This window comes from Diabrotica virgifera, chromosome 7 (genome assembly GCF_917563875.1).
Source record: "Diabrotica virgifera virgifera chromosome 7, PGI_DIABVI_V3a".
NCBI classification, from domain to species: Eukaryota; Metazoa; Arthropoda; class Insecta; order Coleoptera; family Chrysomelidae; genus Diabrotica; species Diabrotica virgifera.
In genome coordinates, this window is record NC_065449.1 from 253,751,930 (window position 1) to 253,772,142 (window position 20,213).

General features: G+C 32.4%; 1 protein-coding gene across 1 annotated transcript in view; it reads left to right on the plus strand.

Moving 5' to 3' along the window:
• Positions 1-2,567: 2,567 nt before the first annotated feature.
• Positions 2,568-20,213, plus strand: part of LOC114330236 (uncharacterized) — a 62,233-nt gene continuing 44,587 nt past the window's right edge. The window contains exons 1-6 of the mRNA XM_050656702.1: positions 2,568-2,727; positions 2,789-2,939; positions 2,998-3,200; positions 15,105-17,037; positions 17,117-17,264; positions 18,769-18,979. Coding sequence (XP_050512659.1) covers positions 2,838-2,939; positions 2,998-3,200; positions 15,105-17,037; positions 17,117-17,264; positions 18,769-18,979 — 2,597 coding nt within the window. The 5' untranslated portion in view covers positions 2,568-2,727; positions 2,789-2,837. The remainder of the gene's footprint in view (positions 2,728-2,788; positions 2,940-2,997; positions 3,201-15,104; positions 17,038-17,116; positions 17,265-18,768; positions 18,980-20,213) is intronic.

The following is a 20,213-nucleotide window of genomic DNA, read 5'->3' on the forward strand; positions in this document are numbered from 1 at the left end:
AATCCTGTTAACTTCTCCATCACAAAAATATAAAGGTTTGTAATATTATACAGGGTATTTACAAAGTTATAAACAATTTTGTATGAAAATCGTAACAAGTTCAACTCCCTGTATAAATAAAAATAAGCACAACAGCATTGGTCTATTAATGCCATATTTTTTATTTATTGTCAAAATGTTTAAGAATTATTGATATTGCTAATTTTCTTTATATCAAATACAGGGTGAGTCAAAACGCAAGTACATTATTTTCTCAGTAATGTTAAATGGAACACCCTGTATTTTATATCATTATTGAAAAGTAACATTAACGTACTTTAATTTTTATATAACATTCCCTATGCCCAAATTTATTAGTTTTCGAGATATTTTCATTTTTCAGAGCAAATTATTTTAGGTGTTTAAATTTATCTAAATTTTAAGTAAGCCATGACTGAATTGACAATTGAAGATTACCGATTATCAATCCGGTAATCAATGTAACACTGTAGCAAATAAAGAAATAAAAATAATTTATTAGTAATACATTTTACAATACAAAAACACAACCGCACTACATGCAACATTTTTGAAACAATTAAAAACTATCTTTTTATGTAAATGCAACAAATAAACAAAGAAAATTAGTAATAAATTTTACAAAAAAACACACAAACACAAAATACAATATTTTGTGAAGACAATTAAACACTACTTTTGTATGTAAATGTAACAATGTAACAAATAAAGAACGAAACATAATTTATCAGTACCTAATACATTTTGCAAAAAAACATGTTTGAAAAAATTAGAAGCTACTTTTAATAAAATATTTTGAATATTTAATTACATAAGGTGTTCAAAATTATCTCCTAACACATTTATGTACGCCTAAAAACGATCATTGAATGAGCTATATACTTACTCTACGGAGCATTTGCAAATTAACACATCGAAATGCACTTTGTATTCCATTTTTCATCTCATCCCTTGTTGTTGGAGGTATTTTATAAACTTCATTATTAAAGTAACCCCAAAAAAATCAGTCCAGTTTATTAAATTCTGGTGATTTGGGTGGCCACGCTACTGGTCCATTGAAAAAATGAAAATATCTCGAAAACTAATAAATTTAGACATAGGGGATGTTATCTAAAAATTAAAGCACGGTAATGGTACTTTTCAATAGTGATATAAAATACAGGGTGTTCCATTTAAAATTACTGAGAAAATAATGTACTTGCGTTTTGACTCACCCTGTATTTGATATAAAGAAAATTAGCAATATCGACCATTCTTGAAAATTTTGACAATACGTTAAAAAATATGCCATTAATAAACTATTATTGTTTTGCTTATTTTGATTTATACAGGGAGTTGAACTTAATTGTTACGATTTTCATATAAAATTGGTTATAACTTTGTAAATACCCTGTATAACATAACAAACCTTTATATTTTTGTGATGGAAAAAAATATTTTTGTGTTCCATTTAAAAAAACATAAGTTTGGTCTGCCACTGTGTTATCGAACACTCTATAACATTCTAACTAATTTTGTAATGTGAAGCTCAAAGGTGGCTAAAATTTTTGTTATTAACTTTTATTGCTATCTATTACTATAGCGGAGCTATTGAGCTTTACCATACTAATCAATCATCCTGTATATCGGTCCTTATTAGTATTGTGTACATTTGTACATTGAATACTTTGATGTCTTCTTCATCGTTGTCCAATAAAGACAATGCTAATAAAATATTAACGAAATTTTTATCCTACCGTATCCTACTTAATTTTGGCCGTTATTGCTTTTATTACCTGCACTTTCTTTCAACAGAATAGTCTCTCGTTTTATAAACAGAAAACAACAGCCTGCCTGCAAAACTAACATGGGGGCCATTCGTTTTTTTTTAATTACCTAGTATTTTGTATAACACCAGCAGAACAAAAAACTCATTGTGGCGCCCCACAAAACTAAACAGGGGCACCCGCCTGCAGTTGCAGTGCATCCCTTAAAGGCCCGCTATCGCAGCGCCGGCCCTGTTTGCATGGAATAATACAGAAATCAACAAAATGGGTATGCCCTTCGGTAACTGAAGAAAAAACTTATTGGACATTTTTAGTTTTTGTGGATAACAGATCATAATTTGTTTTTTTACACTTTAACCTTCCATTAAGCCAATAAAATAGCAAACATTTGTCAACAACACGACCTCATCGATGAATATCACATTATTCATTGAAATTATAATACTCAACGGCATAATTTGAAAAAAACACGAGAAAATCAATTGTACTAATATAATAAATGAAATATGATATAACATCTACAAGTAAATAATTTTATAAATAGAAAGTCCAATATTTGCTTCAATTAAAGGTGATATTCCATATGCATGAAATTATAAATTTTTGAACTAAAAAAGCGCTAAATTTAACTGTATTACATCAATACGCTGTGGCAACAGTGTTGATAAACAAGGAAGTGACATCGACGTATGATACGCATGCTCCGTAGTGTATATTTCCGTGGCTAATCCTGTCGTTATCTTTTTTTAATACTCATTTCAAAAAGAGAAAGGGCTATTTGGTTGCACAACCCTAAAGTTAGCTGAACATCCTGAGAACTATTCATAAAAGCAAAACAAAATGGCATTGGCTATGTTGTTTATTTTTCAAAAATATTATACAAGTTGTTTTTATTTACACTAATTTATTAACACATTTTAAATATATGAAAACCCGGCAAGTGGTAAACATATTAATATTGTGTTTACTATTATGATTTATGTAATAATTTTATAATCTTTTAGGTGATCATTGGAATATTATTTAGCGATTATAATTTCAAATTTATTTGAAATGGATGATGAAGGTTATAATGATAGATCCGAAATCGGAAAACTAATCAAAAAGTTGGAAAAATTACGTAAAAAACCTCAATTAGATAACGAACTCAGTTCGGTAAGGTTTTCTTTAATAAAAATCAGTGATGTTAACTAACTAAAGCTGTTACTTTTAGGCTTTAGACATCTTCAGGGACAAAGTTTCTCGCCAGAAGGCCTATCTAATCAATGGAATATTTAATATTAATTTTGCCGAAGCGGCACTTTTCCTACAGGGCTGTGCAGAATTATATTCCAAAAAAATTGACCTACTTTGGGATCAGTTCCTGGAGCTGCACACTAGGCTGATACAATATGATTGTGAACATCAGAAAAAGAAGTAAATATAACAGTTAACCTCTATTTTGTATTAAAAATGAACAGTATATGAATGAACAGTGAAACCTTTACAAGTTTATGCAAATATTGTTCCGTTTTAGCCTGCCAGCAATAGTTTAGTAACTGGTATGTCTTCTTTGAGTACCGTATGACAATTTGCTGATATTGTTCTCGATCTTGCATGTCGTCAAGTCACCTTTACCTTAACCTATTCTGTTTAAAACTTCCATGTTTGAAATTTGTTGAACTCATGATATTTTGAGCATTCTACTAGATCAGTGGTTCCCAACCTTTTATGTCTGGGGACCCACCTCCTGATGTTTTTTCATATTCACGACCCATCCCTCACCCAAGATGATATTATTATAATGTACGCTACTCAGCTACTGTAAGAGTCACGGCGCGACCCACCTTAAATCTGCCCGCTACCCACTAGTGGGTCGTGATCCACTGGTTAGGAAACGCTGTACTAGATGATAACATCTCGAAGGCTTCTAATTTATTCATGATATTAACCTTCATGGTTCAGGTTTCACATCCATGTAGTAGAATAAACAACATTTTATAAACTTTTCAGCTGAGAATTCCACAGTATAGATCCAAGTTCAATAATTGCTCCTCTTTCAACAATTTCTATATGAGTTTTAATTTCTTTATCAGGATATAGTGTCTCATTTATCCAACATCCTAGATATTTAAAGTGGTTAACTATTGTAATCAGCTCACTGTTGACAATTAGTTGCATAGGGCTGACCACCACAAGTTAGTTACTTGTTTACTAATCAGCAGTAACTTTGTCTTTGATGCATTTATGCCAACTCGCTTATTGGAGCATTCTCTAGTGACTATAAGGAATTGAAGATCTTCGCAACTATGCAGCGTTTCACATTAAGAATGGAACGTTGCATTGATAGAGCTACATTTTTCTTATGGACGATAAAAGCAAACCGATGCCACTATATAAGATTAGAATGAATCATATATTGACAGTGTTGTAGCAACCTGTGCCTGAGAGTTTTGGTGACATAAGGCAAACATTTTACTCTTCTGGACCACATAGTAGCCATTGCAACAGCTTGAGGGCCGCAATCAAGGTGAAGTAGTATACAGTGTGTTTCATTGGTAAACGGAAATACTTAAATGGCAAATAGAGGTAAATGAGGCGGTTCTAGACATACTGAATTTAATGCCCCACCGATTTTTATAACCGAGTTAAAGGGTGTTTTATGGAGCATTCAAGTTTACGTAACGCGATTTTTGAAGATTGATGACCCCCCCTCCCCCTTCGTAACGCACTCTAATGGGCGTTTAACTATTGCGTAACACAATTTTTGAAGATTTTTGACCCCCCACCTGCGTTACGTAATACATGAACGGTCCCTTACCGATTTTGCCCATTTTTTCTGGACCTTAGAACAGCCTTGTATATTTTTTTGAGATTTGGTACACATTTAGAACCCAAATCACAAGAAAAATCCAGGCCCGGATTAAACATAATTATAAATTCATTGTGACCTTGAAACAACATCCTGTGTATTGAAATATTCAAAACCCCTTTGCACATTTGAAAACAAATGTAAAGACTGAAATAGTTTTGTACACACTTATGACAACAGGTGAACAGGGAAAAGTGTACTTTTTAAGTGTGTAAAACAAATAATTCCTAGCTGAGCGCTTTCAGCTTATAAAGCCATCTTCGGAGCTATGGTCAAAAGGTTCAAAAGACCACTATGAAGAGAAATGGATTCCATGTATGATATACAAAAAATACTTCTATACCTGTGCAGTTTTTTAATGATGGAAAAAATATAGAAAAAAACCTTGTCTGTCTGCTGAAAAGAAGGTGGTCAATTCTTGCTGTTTCTTAGTCGGAAAAGTTGAAAAAACATATACGGGGTGTCCACTTATATTTTCCCCCATTTTTACTGCCTATAACTTCTAAACAGCTTAAGATAGAAATATGCGGTTTTCGCTGAAATGTTTTAATTTAGTAAAAGTTTTGTCTGAATGGATTGAATTTTTTATATCGCTTTCAAATACGAAAAAAAAAAAATGGCGGATTTTTGAAAAAAATGTTGACTTTTTTTTAATGGAACACCCAGTATATTTTTTTTTAAATTGAAAGAAAGGTCATTCACCTATCCAGCGATATAAAGTTTTTCAAAATCGGTTGTCAAATCACTGAATATTTAATTTTTAAAATGAGGGGTGCAACGTGGATATCACATACCTAAATAACATAACTGAGCAAAATGATATTATGTTACGTGATTTCCACATTGCATCTCTCATTTTAAAAATTAATTGCTCAGTCATTCGGCAACCGATTTTAAAAAATTTTATATCGCTGGATAGGTAAATGACCGTTTTTTCAAGATACAAAAAAATATACTGGGTGTTTTAATAAAAAAAGTCAACAACTTTTTTTTTAAAAATCCGCCATTTTTTATTTAAAAGCGATATAAAAAATAGTCACTTACCTAAAAACTTGAAAAAACGGTCATTTATCTATCCAGCGATACAAAAATTTTTAAAATCGGTTGTCAAATGACTGAGCAATTAATTTTTAAAATGAGAGATGCAATGTGGAAATCACATAACTTGGTTAGGTATGTTATTTAGGTATGTGATATCCACTTTGCACCTCTCATTTTAAAAATTAATTACTCAGTGATTTGACAACCGATTTTAAAAAACTATATCGCTAGATAGGTGAATGACCTTTCTTTCAATTTACAAAAGAATATACAGGGTGTTCCATTAAAAAAAGTCAACAACGTTTTTTTTCAAAACTCCACCATATTTTATTTCGTATTTGAAAGCGATATAAAAAATTCAATCCATTCAGACAAAACTTTTACTAAAATAAAACATTTTATTGAAAACCGCATATTTTTATCTTGAGCCCTTTAGAAGTTATAGCCAGTTAAAATGGGGGAAAATATAAGTGGACACCCGGTATATTACAAGCACAAAGGACTTTCACGAAAAACTACATTACATATAACAAAAATTTGTTCATGGTAAGGTCAAGAGACCTTACCATCTGATGTGTGCTGTGTCAGTATGAAGAATTTTTCGTGAAAGTCCTTTGTGCTTGTAACATATATGTTTTTTCAACTTTTCCGACTAAGAAACAGCAAGAATTGACCACCTTCTTTTCAGCAGACAGACAAGGTTTTTTTCTATATTTTTTCCATCATTAAAAAACTGCACAAGCATACTCTTGTTCTCATGATCATTTTTCAGTGCGTCATTAATTATGACGTCATATACTGTATTGGGTGTGTCGAGACTTATTTCATGTAATTATTGACGAATCTGACAGATGCCACAATCGTACTTAGCCATAGGTGAAAAGCTTGTGGAATTAAACTAATTAGTAATTTAGTAGATTTGATTTTTACACAATATGTTAACATGTAGGTATTTTTTATAAAGGGGAATAAAATTAAAAAGTAAACAATATTGTTAATTAAATTTATAAATATGGAAACATTAAAAAATGACACAAAACTATCCCTAAACTGTGTTTTTATCTTCTTCTCTAGGTGCGGTCTCCGCTTCAAAAGTTGGCAACCATCAGAGCGATCTTTATTTCTGAACCCGCGGTTCTAAATAATTCATTGTTATTACATCCAAACCAGTTCCTAAGTTTCTTCAGCCATGAGTTACGTCTCCTTTCTATGGATCTTTTTCTTGCATAATGACCTGGAGTATTAGATATACATCTCTCATCACATGTCCCATATATCTCAGTTTTCTTCTTATTTGTTAGTTCTCGTTCCTTATGCGTAAGTCTCATTACCTCCACGTTGGCTATTCTATCTACTCATGAGATATTTAGCACTCTTCGGTACATCTCGAATGTCTCTAGTCTCCTCACGCCAATGACTAACTTTTAACGAACTAAATTCTAAACCAAAACACAAAATAATGCACAAAGACGTTGTGAAGTCGAATTCGAAATTTCAAAATGACAGGTACACAAAATACTGACCTGAATAATAACCGTCACTTGACTCTTTGACACTTCTAAAAAATGGCCAAAATGGACGAAGTTTTCGTCAAATGTTCGTAATACGTGTATTTGATTGGCTAGAAAAAACTCGCATTTTTTCGCTTCTATTTTTTGTGCAGAAAATTTAATGACTTTTATTTTGAAATTATGTCAGAATTTTTAAGAACTTGAACTCGATACTCGAACTTTCAAAACAAAAATTTCAAAATTAATGTCATGAAATTGTCTGCGCAAAAAATTGACACAAGCAATTAAACTTAGTTTTTATGCTCTTTTTAAATGTGCTAACGAATTTTGAAAATTTCAATAATATGCAGGGTGTTGTTTCAAAGTCACAATTATTTAAATTTATTTGAAGTTATACTTCTTTAGGCGCGATTGACAGTAAAATTTTATAATACTGCACGCATGCGCACACAGTATGGCGTTTAGTTGCTAAATCTTTCTAGTTATGTATAAATATATCAATGCAAGAAAGGTGCGAAAAGAATATATTAGTGTTTTTAGTAAATATATTTATTATAATTTTTGTGTCTTTGGATTTGTCTTCCTCAGGAGTAAGATGAGTATTATTAAAATATTTTATTGTATATTTATTCATCTTATCTGTTTGTTACAGTGAATTGTCATTAGGTACGTCTGAACCGATACAGACACAGTCCTCGTAGCGTATTTGCATTCGGCCAGAGATCGAGAGATCTTGAGTTCGAATCCAGTGCAATCCTATACTTTTTTTTATTTTTTTGAAAGCGGTAAGCACAAAATTAGTTAGGTGTTTAAAAAAATTAAAACGAACTGTTTAAAGTACAGTCGACTCGCGTTAATTCAAACCTGCGATAATTCGAATCTCTCTATAATTCAAAGTTATCACGAGTTCCCTACAAAATCTCTTTATATTTCGAACTAAATCAATACATTTTTATGCACTTGGTAATTCGAACGAAAAATATCATTACTACATAACAAAACGACGCGTTAATTCGAACTCATCGGCGTCCAACACTCGACAATTCAAGTTGCAGAAATTGTGACAAGCAGCTAACTGCAAATATCACGGTTCTGGCAGCTATTTTACTGATTGACAAAGCATGGAGAGGTGTAACACTCATAACTATTCTCAACTGTTTAAAAAAATCCGGTTTCTTAAAAGAAGATCAGGAAGATCTTCCACTACTTATGGATGATGAAGAACCAGCAATAGAACCATAAGTTGACATCAGCGGTGTGATTTTTTCTGACTTTGTTCAAGTGGATGAAGATGTTGCTGTCTCAGGTTCACTAACCGACAGCGAAATTTTATCTGCGACATATACGAATGAAAAAAGTCACGATGAAGATGAGTACGATACATCAGAAGCTTTGGCAGAGGTGTCAGTTAAGGAAGCAAGATCCTCATTCGATACCTTACAAACCTTCTGTCTACAAAACGAAAGTGATAAAAAAGCATTTTAGGCACTTTTTATCTTAAAAAAAATTATTGAGCAGTCTGAGCAGCAGCAATGTGTTTGAAGTAAACCCGTATAATACAGTTCTTTCCAAAGATTGATTAAATCACATTAGGAATACACGAACGTACCTCTAAACTTTTGTCATCGTTATAAAATATGTAGCAGATAATAAATAATCAACACTTAATAATTCGAAGTGTTATTTATTTTCTCTCACAAATTTCGAACCATTTGATATTTCAAACACTCAATATTTCGTAATATTTTAAGAGTCCCTAGAGTTTCGAATTAACGAGAGTCGACTGTATATGTTTAAGAAATCACATAACACAAGTATAACTTCTTACGTGCGTACAAAGTACACACACATTCTTTTTTTTTTGTTAATCCGGACCTGAATTTTTCTTGTGATTACTAAATGAGTCGTTGCAACGTAGTAAATAAGTATTGATTATTTTTAAAATAACTATTTGTTCACTAACGTTAATAATTTATTATTAATAATAAATAATTTATTAGTTTTTAATCAGAGTTCTTAAAAATTTCAATATAATTTCAAAATTAAAGTAATTTAATTGTCTGCCTCACGCTCAAACACGCCTCAAACACATCGGCACACTATCAAATATGTAATTTGAAAAACACGTGAAATTTAACAAATAATTTGATCGTTTACAGGGCCCTTTAGTTAGCTTTCGGTCCGCATAAAAAACGCTAGAGGGCCGCATGCGGCCCGCGTGCCGCAGGTTGGGTATCACTGGTCTACAGTCTACATCCTGAGTATGAGTGTTATGGATCATTTCGGTGACCTTGCAGGATGTCCTAACATTTTTATTGAGTCCATCTCCCTTCTTCCAGGATAATGATACAGTGGCTATCTGACCTCCTAGCCTGGTTTCTCTTATATTTTTAAGTTCTATTTATTTTATTGGTATTTTTCCTTCTTAATTTATGACTAATTTTAGTTCTTCTTTATTCACTGCTGGGTCTAGATCTACTATATTATATTTTCTTACGACTGGGATCAATGGGGTTTTACTTTTTACATCGCTTTTTGGGATTTCTGCTATTTCTCCTCCTTTTAGGTTTACTAATACATCCCCCTACTATGTTTTGTCCAGTTGTGCAATATCTACTTTATTTTTTATGTCTTTGATGACTTCTGAGTAAGTCTTTCCTCCTGGTTGTATTAATACTGCTTCTTTCTCATTGGATTTGATTTTCTTTCTCATTCCCATTTTGACAAATTCTAAGTTTGTGTAAGATGGGATGCAATCTGCTAGTTTTCTTACCATAGCTGATCCTTCCTCCTCTCAGTAAAAACTACTCTCACATGATTTCTTTTAAGTTTTTTATTTTGTTGTACAACTTCTCCTCTTCTCCCTCTTCCAGTTTTATTACATAATTGTACTTTTCTTTGGGTGCTTTTTGTGGATATTCTTATTGCTTCCACCAAGTATTCTAGCTCGAACTTTTTACCTTCTGCTCATATTTCTTCGATTTCCAACTTTTATTTTTTATTTTTTTTTATTGTTGTGGAGTTTGCATTGTTTTTCTTTGTTAGTAATAAACTGTTGTTTTTGAGAAATTCCTCCATATCCATCTTTACTTCTTTCATTTTCTTGAAGCTTCCCTCTTCCCTCTTCCCTCCTTTATTATTGTAAAATTTCCCTTAAAATCTTTTCCTTCTTTAAAGCTATTCTATTTTTTTATTAGTTTAAAAATTATACAGTTGTTTAAAACATTCCCTAGGCTCTTTTATTTAACAGATTTCAACGATTTGAATTTTATTTGAAAACTTGAATGCCCTTTTATGTGTAAAGAAATAATAACTTTTTCAAAAACTTTTGATTGCAAAATTATTTTGAGAAAACTACATGATTTATGCTGAAATTTTCTGTAGTGTTTTTTCATAAAAATATTTTCTTTGTAAATTTTGAAGGTTGTATGTGACTTTTAAAAGCCTGAAAAAGTTTATTGAAAAAAGAATGTATTTTTGACCCCCTTTTTAATCATCATCATCACGTAGCGCTACAACCCTGGGTGGGTCCTGGTTGACTGTACAACTTTCTTCCAATTTGTTCAGTCTTCCATCAACCTAGGGTCAAATGGAATGTTCATTTTCCAGAGATCTGATTGGATGTTATCTCTCCATCGCATTCTGGGACGTCCGAGTGGTCTATTGCATGTAGGAGTCTCCTCCCATACCAGTCTTACAAGTCTCTCGTTATGAAGTCTGTGCACGTGGCATGCCCATCTTAGTCGCTGTGATTTAATTTCTTGGACAATATATACCGGTTTATGTTAATGTCGTGCTGAGGTCCGAAAATTTTTCTAAGTATTTTTCGTTCAAAACGTCTGAGCTTTTCTTCGTTTGATTTGGTCATGGTCCTGGTGTTTGTTAATTTTGCAATAATAATAATAATAATAGGGAACTTGCACATTTTTTTTTATTATTATAAAAAAGTCTTCTGCGTATTCTTCTTCTTCTACATATTTAATGTCTTCTGCGGTATAAAATAGTTCAAACGACCGTGACGTCACATAGTTTTACATTTAGTTATTATTATGGTTATATTTCGCTGTGTCTAGGTATACGCTAACGTGTACGCAAATAAAAAAGTTAGGTACACGCGAATTAAACTTCATCAAGCCAGTGACGTCATTATTTAACGTGCGCAGTGACTGTATATTTTGGTACATGCTATTTTGATATGTTTAGTGTTTGTTTGATAGAAAAATACTTGTTAAGGGAAGGGAAGCAGAACTATTCAGATGTTTCAAACTTAATTGTAATAAATCAATGTGTATATATAAAAGTATATATTTAGGTTAGCAAAATAAATATATGTATTTAGTTGACATGACACGTACAAAATATTGCTAAAATAATTTTTATACGTAAGTTAATTATTATAATCAACTATTCTAAATGGGAAATGAGCCACAATTTAACTAAAAAAATGATTTTATTAACGTTTCGACGTCCAAATCGGATGTGATTGTCAAAATACAAAAATTAGTCAGATTAAATAAATTATTAGAAAACAATTTTTACTAAGCAAGAACATTTTTGTTTAATTTAATAATATTTTGTATTTTGACAACGACCTCCGATTTAGACGTCGAAACGTTAATAAATCATTTTTTTAGTTAAATTGTGGCTTAGTTCCCATTTAGAATAGTTGATTACAAAAATGCCACAAGGAAATAGCTTCAGAACAAGTTAATTATTATTGTGAAAGCTTTAGGTCTTCCTTTTATTTTAATTTTGGACGGTAATACTATTTCACTTATAACTAATAAAATATATATTAATTTATAGTCTCTTAACTTTTCCATACTGTTTTAAAATGTTGTTAAACTCATTAAAACAACTAAATAATTGTTCACACTGCATAGTTAATTTAAAAACAAAATCTCTTTACTAATTAATATTAAAATTAAAGTGTAAACACAACGCGATTAAACAAATTCCAACACTCTGACACTCTAACTTTTTTATTTGCGTACGCGTTAGCGTGTACCTAGACACAGCGTTATATTTAGGTATATTCTTCTTCTCGTTCTTTAGTTTATTGGCCTCCACCTACTTGGGTATTTGGCCAGCTTGTCGTCGGGGAATAAAGGAAAAATATTTATATTCTAATGACATTTATCGTATGTCGTTGTAATAATATATACCAGTTTGTTGAGATTGGAGTTTGATACAATTTTTGAAGGAAAGGAAAGAAGGTTTACTATTGAAAATAAAACCATTTTGTAAAAGTACAAATTTTCTATGAATAGTTCAAACGATCAAAAACACTTTTAACGTCACATAACTGTATTTTTTACTGACGTTTATAATGTCTAGTTTAAAATTATGTACAATTTTGTTTACTTTTTGGTGTAAAATGTAAACGCACAACCATATGACGTCACGACGCGTTTTTTGCTGGCTGGAATAATTTGAATTTTTAATCGTCTTTAGGGGAAAAACGAAAGACAAATAAAACTTTTTTATCATTGATACATGTTTTAAATTATGTTCTGTTGTGATTTATACCATTTTTTTCCAATTTAAAATTTTATGCAAGTTCCCTATTGTTTCACAATCAATTTGCAAATCATATTGTAATTTACAATCAATTCTATCTTATAGAAGATTTACCTGCAAAACTTTTTTGTCTTCACATTTTTTTTAAATGCATAGTTAATGAGATTAAGGGCCGGTTGTTCGAACGCTAATCAAAAATGATAATTATCAAATATTTAATTACTGTCACAACTGTCAATGTCAACTTTGATTGGGTTGCTGAAAACAAAATTATTGATTACAATTATGAAATTAGTTAATCAATTATGTTAATAATTGTTATGTTAATTGATTAACTAATCTCATAATTATAATCAATTATATTTTCATCAACCCAACCAAAGTTGACATTGACAGTTGTGATAGTAATTAAATATTTGATAGTCATCATTGTTGATTAGCGTTCGAACAACCGGCCCATAGTATAGTAAATATAAAAAATTTATTTTTTCAAATTTTTTTTATAAATTGTTCAATAAAAAATTTATACCACCTTTTGTGTGTCTGCATAGTGAAATTATCATTTCTGAATTTCTGATAATATTTCGAATCAAGTAAAGCAAAAAAATAGGATAATTTATTAGTCCAGAAAGCCACTGCGCATCCGCTAGGAAAAATATTCTAATTCGGATTTTTTGCACAATCTTACTCAAAAAGGACCCCTTTTAACAAATTTGCATGTTGCCAGGACCAAAAGTTAATCAAAAATTTTTTAAACGTTTTTTTTTTGTTTTTTTCCTAAAATTATTTTTTTTGCATGGAACAAAATTTTTTTAGGTTTTCTGGATCGTTCCAAACAGAAAAGGTCTTTAGTGACTTTTCTCTAAAGTTGATAGTTTTTGACATATTATAAGCGATTAAAAATTGAAAAATTGCGAAATCGGCCATTTTTAACCCTCAAAAACTATGTGAAAAACTGAAAATTTGAATATTGCCAAGGTAGGTAGATATTTTTTAAACATCGATTGATGAAATCCCGAAGAGTTTTTTTGCAATACAATATTCAAAACTCCTTTGTTTTTTAATTGCCAATCAAGCGTGCGCGACACTATTTTCCACCGTTGCATGTGTATGCAGTATGGTGCAAATGAAAGGAATAAATTCGTTATTTCGTAAACCGGCGACTTTAAGGAAAAATCCCGAAACAGGTCGATTTTATTTTTAAGTTATGATATTGTGACATATATGGTATACTAGTGACGTCATCCATCTGGGCGTGATGACGTAATCGATGATTTTTTTAAATGATAATACGAGTCGTGTGCTGACTCATTTGAAAGGTTCTTCAATTCTCTATTCAGTAATATAAACATGTACATAATTATTTATACAGGGTGTCCAAAAAATTTTTATTAAATTAAATCATTTGGCAACTTGACAAAAAAATTAAATTATTAGACACCCTGTATAAATAATTATGTAAATGTTTATATTACTGAATAGAGAATTGAAGAACCTTTCAAATGAGCTGGCACACGACCCCTAGTCTCATTTAAAAAAATCATCGATTACGTCATCACGCCCAGATGGATGACGTCACTAGTATACCATGTATGTCACAATATCATAACTTAAAAATAAAAATCGACCTGTTTCGGAATTTTTCCTTAAAGTCGCCGGTTTACGAAATATCAAATTTATTCCTTTCATTTGCACCATACTGCATACGCATGCAACGGTGGAAAATAGTGTCGCGCACGCTTGATTAGCAATTAAAAAACAAAGGAGTTTTGAATATTGTATTGCAAAAAACTCTTCGGGATTTTATCAATCGATGTTTAAAGAATATCTACCTACCTTGGCAACATTCAAATTTTCAGTTTTTCACATAGTTTTTGAGGGTTAAAAATGGCCGAATTCGCAATTTTTCAATTTTTAATCGCTTATATGTCAAAAACTATCAACTTTAGAGAAAAGTCACTAAAGACCTTTTCTGTTTGGAATGATCCAAAAAACCTAAAAAAAATTTGTTCCATGCAAAAAAAATAATTTTAGGAAAAAAACAAAAAAAAAGTTTAAAAAATTTTTGACCAACTTTTGGTCCTGGCAACATGCAAATTTGTTAAAAGGGGTCCTTTTTGAGTAAGATTGTGCAAAAAATCCGAATTAGAATATTTTTCCTAGCGGATGCGCAGTGGCTTTCTGGACTATATATGATTTGTCCAAATGAGGGTGTTTTAGAACCGATACTATCTATGTCGTTGAATTAATATGAGGCAAGTTCTTTCGGTTTCATCTAGGTTTACTTTAAACTGCTGCAACATTAGCTATTGGCTGTCTCGTATAGAACAACAAATCTTACTGAACAACCATATATTTTTCTGCAAGTGTTAAATACCTGGTAATATTTTGTTTTAGTGGTGTATCTGTTGATCGGGATGTGGTCAGTAAACTCGAAGAGAGAAGAAATCGCTTCAAAAGAAAGAAAAACTTCAAACTATTAGAGGCAGAACCAGAATCTGCTCCTAAAGCAGTTAAAAAATCTGCTCCTGTAACGCCCGCGGAAGATATAGTGGTAGAACCACAAAAAGGAAACATTTTCGATGATTTTTTATTTCGAGAGCTTTCAGTAACTAAGGAGAAACTTTCGCCTAAGAGAGTATATTATAAACAATGGGTAGCTCTTCTATCATCTGAGTTTGATCGCAAATATACACCAGAAGATGTTGGATTATCCAAGAATTGTCCGAGCACTAAGGAAGTTAGTCTGTGCAACGAACCAATAGAAGAATATGATGATTTCGAAATATATGATCCGGACGACAAAGAATACAACATACAGTATAACGATGCACCTAATTGTTCTTCCTTTACCTGGATATTCGAGGAAAATGATTCGGGTACATTACCTGATGAGAATCATTGTATTGCATTGTTGCGTCTTACCTGTTATTTACGTGCGAAGTTTCTGCGGGACAATAATATCCCTTATAATAGGCCTTACAACCAATATAAACACAAGTATTTGCAGTTCAAGAGGGAGTTCTTCAAGGAAGAGGACAAACGATGGCAGAACATGCCCATTGACACTCTGGCAGACCAACGGAAAAGGGACGAATACATGACTAAGTTGTTTTCCCCATATTGTAACACTGACGAAGAAATCGCGATATTAAAACAGAAAGCCAAGTCAATGGTTCCATACAAAGATTATCATCCGATCAACGGAAAGGTTTTTCGGACTGGTGTCTACAGATTTCTACCATATGTCGAAAGTGATGCATCCATTTTGACAGTTTCTGATTGCCATGATGAAAAAGACGGAATCGCGAGTCAGTTATTAGTTGAACTAGAAAAACTCTCTGATAGTGTCTTTGATCCTGGAGCCCTTACAATTAAACAGGAGCCTGATTCGGACGATTGCTCGAAAGAAATGTGTCAACTGGAACACAACAGGAAAAGTATGATTGACGATGCTGTTAAGGCGATTGGAGAAATTGAAAAAAATGTTGTAGTGATAGATGATACAATAACTGACGAAAATAAGACGAAAGAAAATTATGAAAGTGGAATTACTGAATGCGATGCACCTCAGATTAGTCTAAATCCAGAAGATGGGGGAGGTGCGATTGAAGCAAACAAACAGACGGGCAATACTGAATGTACTAATACAGAAAAATTAACAAGTGATGAAAATCCAGAAAATGGAGATGAAAACACAAACAACACTGAAGTTTCTACATCTCAAAGTTCTGATAATCCAGAAAATGGAGATACAAATACAAACAACACTGAAGTTGTTACATCCCAAAGTTCCGCTAATCCAGAAAATGGAGATACAAATACAAACAACACTGAAGTTGCTACATCCCAAAGTTCCCCTAATCCAGAATATGGAGATACAAATACAAACATCACTGAAGTTGCTACATCCCAAAGTTCCGCTAATCCAGAAAATGGAGATACAAATACAAACAACACTGAAGTTGCTACATCCCAAAGTTCCGCTCATCCAGAAAATGGAGATACAAATACAAACAACACTGAAGTTGCTACATCCCAAAGTTCCGCTATTCCAGAAAATGAAGATAAAACGAAAAATACAGAAACCGTTAATACACAAGAAAATACTGGTCATGATGCTGTGGACAATTCCGATGTCATATCCATAATGAGTGATCATGATTACTGTGCTGTACCACCAGAGCTATCTAATGTGTTAAAAGAAAGCACCAAGGATAACCTACAAGATGCTACTACTTCGTCTGAAACGTTTGTTCCTATGAATACTGCCTTAAAAATCATCCCTAGAACTGTTCGTCAGAAAACAGAGAAGGAAAATAGAGTCAAGGTAAGGATGAACTTCTTCTACTTATATTCCACACTCGATAACACTAGCTTCATATTATGTTTATAATGAACATTTTCAGGACCCTTCAATGGCACCGCCCCCTGCGAAGAGAAGAAAGTTGACCCAAAAACAAATAGAGAAGCTGCTCACCAGCAAAGTAAAGCCAGTAAAAGAACTGAAATTTGAAAAATTCTTCTCTCATAACTATCAGCCTGGATATGATGAAGGTAATTATGAAGTATCATTTACTGTTCCACTTTTCCCCTCCTCAATAAAATATTCTGTAACGTGATTTTAGCTATAATTTATTACATAATAATTTTACACCTATTTTATTAACGAATGGGTTAAGTCTTTATTTTTTGTACAGTTTTAATTTAGTAACAGTAAAACATAATTAATTTATATAATACATATTTATTAACTTACAATACGCGCTTATCAGACAATCAAAATTTCCCTATTTATATGGTTTTTTCTGTTATTGCGAACCTTCTACGGAACTTAGGTGATGAATCTCGTAAGGTTTTTAGCCCCCGTATAACATGATTACCTCCCGTAATTCATTTGGACCACAGCCATAATACAGTCTTAAACCTCTGAAATTATTTTAATAAATTCGCATATATTATGTACAGCTGGTTCCTAAAAAAACTGATACGACTCTTAAAGCGTATTTTGTAGAAAATTGAACAGTGTATTTTGAAGGATAAATACTTATTATTTACATACTGTCACTGCCAAATCTTGAAATTTGTCAGATTATTTCATTCATAGGAGATTCTGACCAATAGAAAGCTACAGAAATCTGAATTAAATCGATAATTTTTGATAATCTCCCGTCGTTAAGTATATTACGTCAGATGCCCTTCGTTGCTACAAAAAAATACATTCAGTGACATTAATGACAATTAATGTTTTAAAAATTATAAAAGTGATGACTTTCAATCGTCAAATATTTATAAAAACTGTGTGTTTAATGGTACTTACATAAATAAATTACAATAAAATTTTGGTTTTGAACAGTTTTATTCATGAAATAATCGCAACAAATTGCACTGGACCTTTAAAATTAATATAGAATTTTTGCTCTCGTGACACTTTGACATAATTTCACTCGCCTTCGGCTCGTGAAATTAAAAGTGTCACTCGGGAAAAATTCAATAATTTCAGAGCTCTTGTGCAATTACTACTGATAACTTATTCTGTTTAACCTCAAAAAATGACTCCACATTTATGCTCCACAAATGGCAAAGAACTAAAAGCAAGAATTGTAACATAAGCAGAACAACAGTTTTTAATATTAATAAAAGATGGAGAGAACAAGAAACTCTCGAAAGAAAGCAAGGTTCTGGAAGATCAATCTACCGCTCATGAAGATCGTACGCTTTTGGAGAGATTAGAAGAGAATACTTTTGAAGGTGCGAAAACTGCAAGAATTCAAAATAATATCAAAATTTAGACCTTAATAATCATTACATTTTATGAATTAACATAATATGTAATCAGTTGCTTGTTTGTTTATTTTATTATTTGTCTGTCATAATAAATATAATATAATGTCAAACCAATCAAATACACTGCTCAAAATCGTATCAGTTTTTTTAGGAACGAGCTGTACATGCCTTAATTGTACATACATATTTTGGTCCTTTGACCAGATCTCCCATCTCTGTCTCATTTTCTTTGCTGTATATCTCTCTAGTTTAATTATCCACTTATTTTATATAGGCGAGATGCAAGCGGTAGAATATGAATCAGAGGAAGAAACGCAACCAGAGATTGTGAGACCCGTCGAAAATAACACAAACGGAGATGTTCAATCAAAACCATTTGAAGAAAAGTCGACAAACGAGAAGAGTACATCTCAAGAAATCGTTTATTCTGACGACGATTGTTTTGATGAAGGATTTGCAGGATTTGCTAGACCTTCAGATGCCCGGTAAGCTTTTTTTTATTTTTATTTAGTTATTAGATTCACACTAGGTGTTCAATTTTCACATGCAAAAAATATTCTTATATTTTTTACTGCATTAAATCTGCCATTACAACCCGTAATTTTAAATAATAACAAAGCCAACCCTGTCCTGTCCAGCACCACCTAGTTCATCCCCACTTAATTCCATCCCTTCCAATAAACAATATTTGGGCAATTTGCTATTGAAAAAAAATCTCTTCACGTACACCCGTCGAAGGCTGAGCTTCCCTCTCGTACCTCTCGCCACACGTGAAGGTGCCACCTTTTTTCTCTACGACCTTTCAAAGGATCAATCGCTTGACGGTACAGCCTATGCTGAAACGAACAATCAAAAGTTGTGCACGAACAGTTAATTCGGGAGTGACGCCATACACAATTTGGCAACAGTCAAAACGCGAGGCACGTGGAACGGGAACAGTCAACTCGTGTGTGCTGTGTGACCGGCTTCAGTTTTCGGGACAAGGTCTCACAGCTTGGTAAGACTCTTTATTCACATATCAATATTGTCTGTATAAAACCTTTATACTCCCACTTGAACCAGTAAACTAGCAATCCTAACTACAGTCCACAATCATACCCTCTGAGAGTATATTCACACTCTCACATATTTACAAGTTATCATACACTAGGTAAAGGTGCTTTTAGGCAAGCCGTACACCAAAGAAACATGAAACGTAAAACATGAAACATGAAACATAAAACACGTTTCATGAAAATAAAACACAGGTAAACAAATCTTGAAGTCCGCCTACCAATGAAACGAGTGTGATTCATGCTCATAAAACATTTTTATTTTCGGAGAGTTTCATAAATGGCCGGACGTCTATTTGTTTAGCACTGTTTTATTTCCATGAAACGTGATTTACGTTTCATGTTTCTTTGATGTGCGGCCTCCCTAAGAACACTCTCTATGTAGTGATTTAAAAATGTTGACCAAAAATGGATGAAATGCAAAACTCAAGCGTTTTGCAAAAAAAGTAGAAACATAATTATAGAAGTACATATTGTTTGACTTGTCATGTTGACAAGCTTGTCATCACTGATGACTTGTCATCAGTCGTGTCACAGCTCTTTATGAGCCAAAGCCTTTTTCAGAACAATTCCTCCGTTGGCTCCTGTCTCTGTCAACTCTTCTCCATGCTCTTATTCCAATAGATTTTAAATCATTCTCTAAGTTGTCTTGGCACGTAAGTCTCGG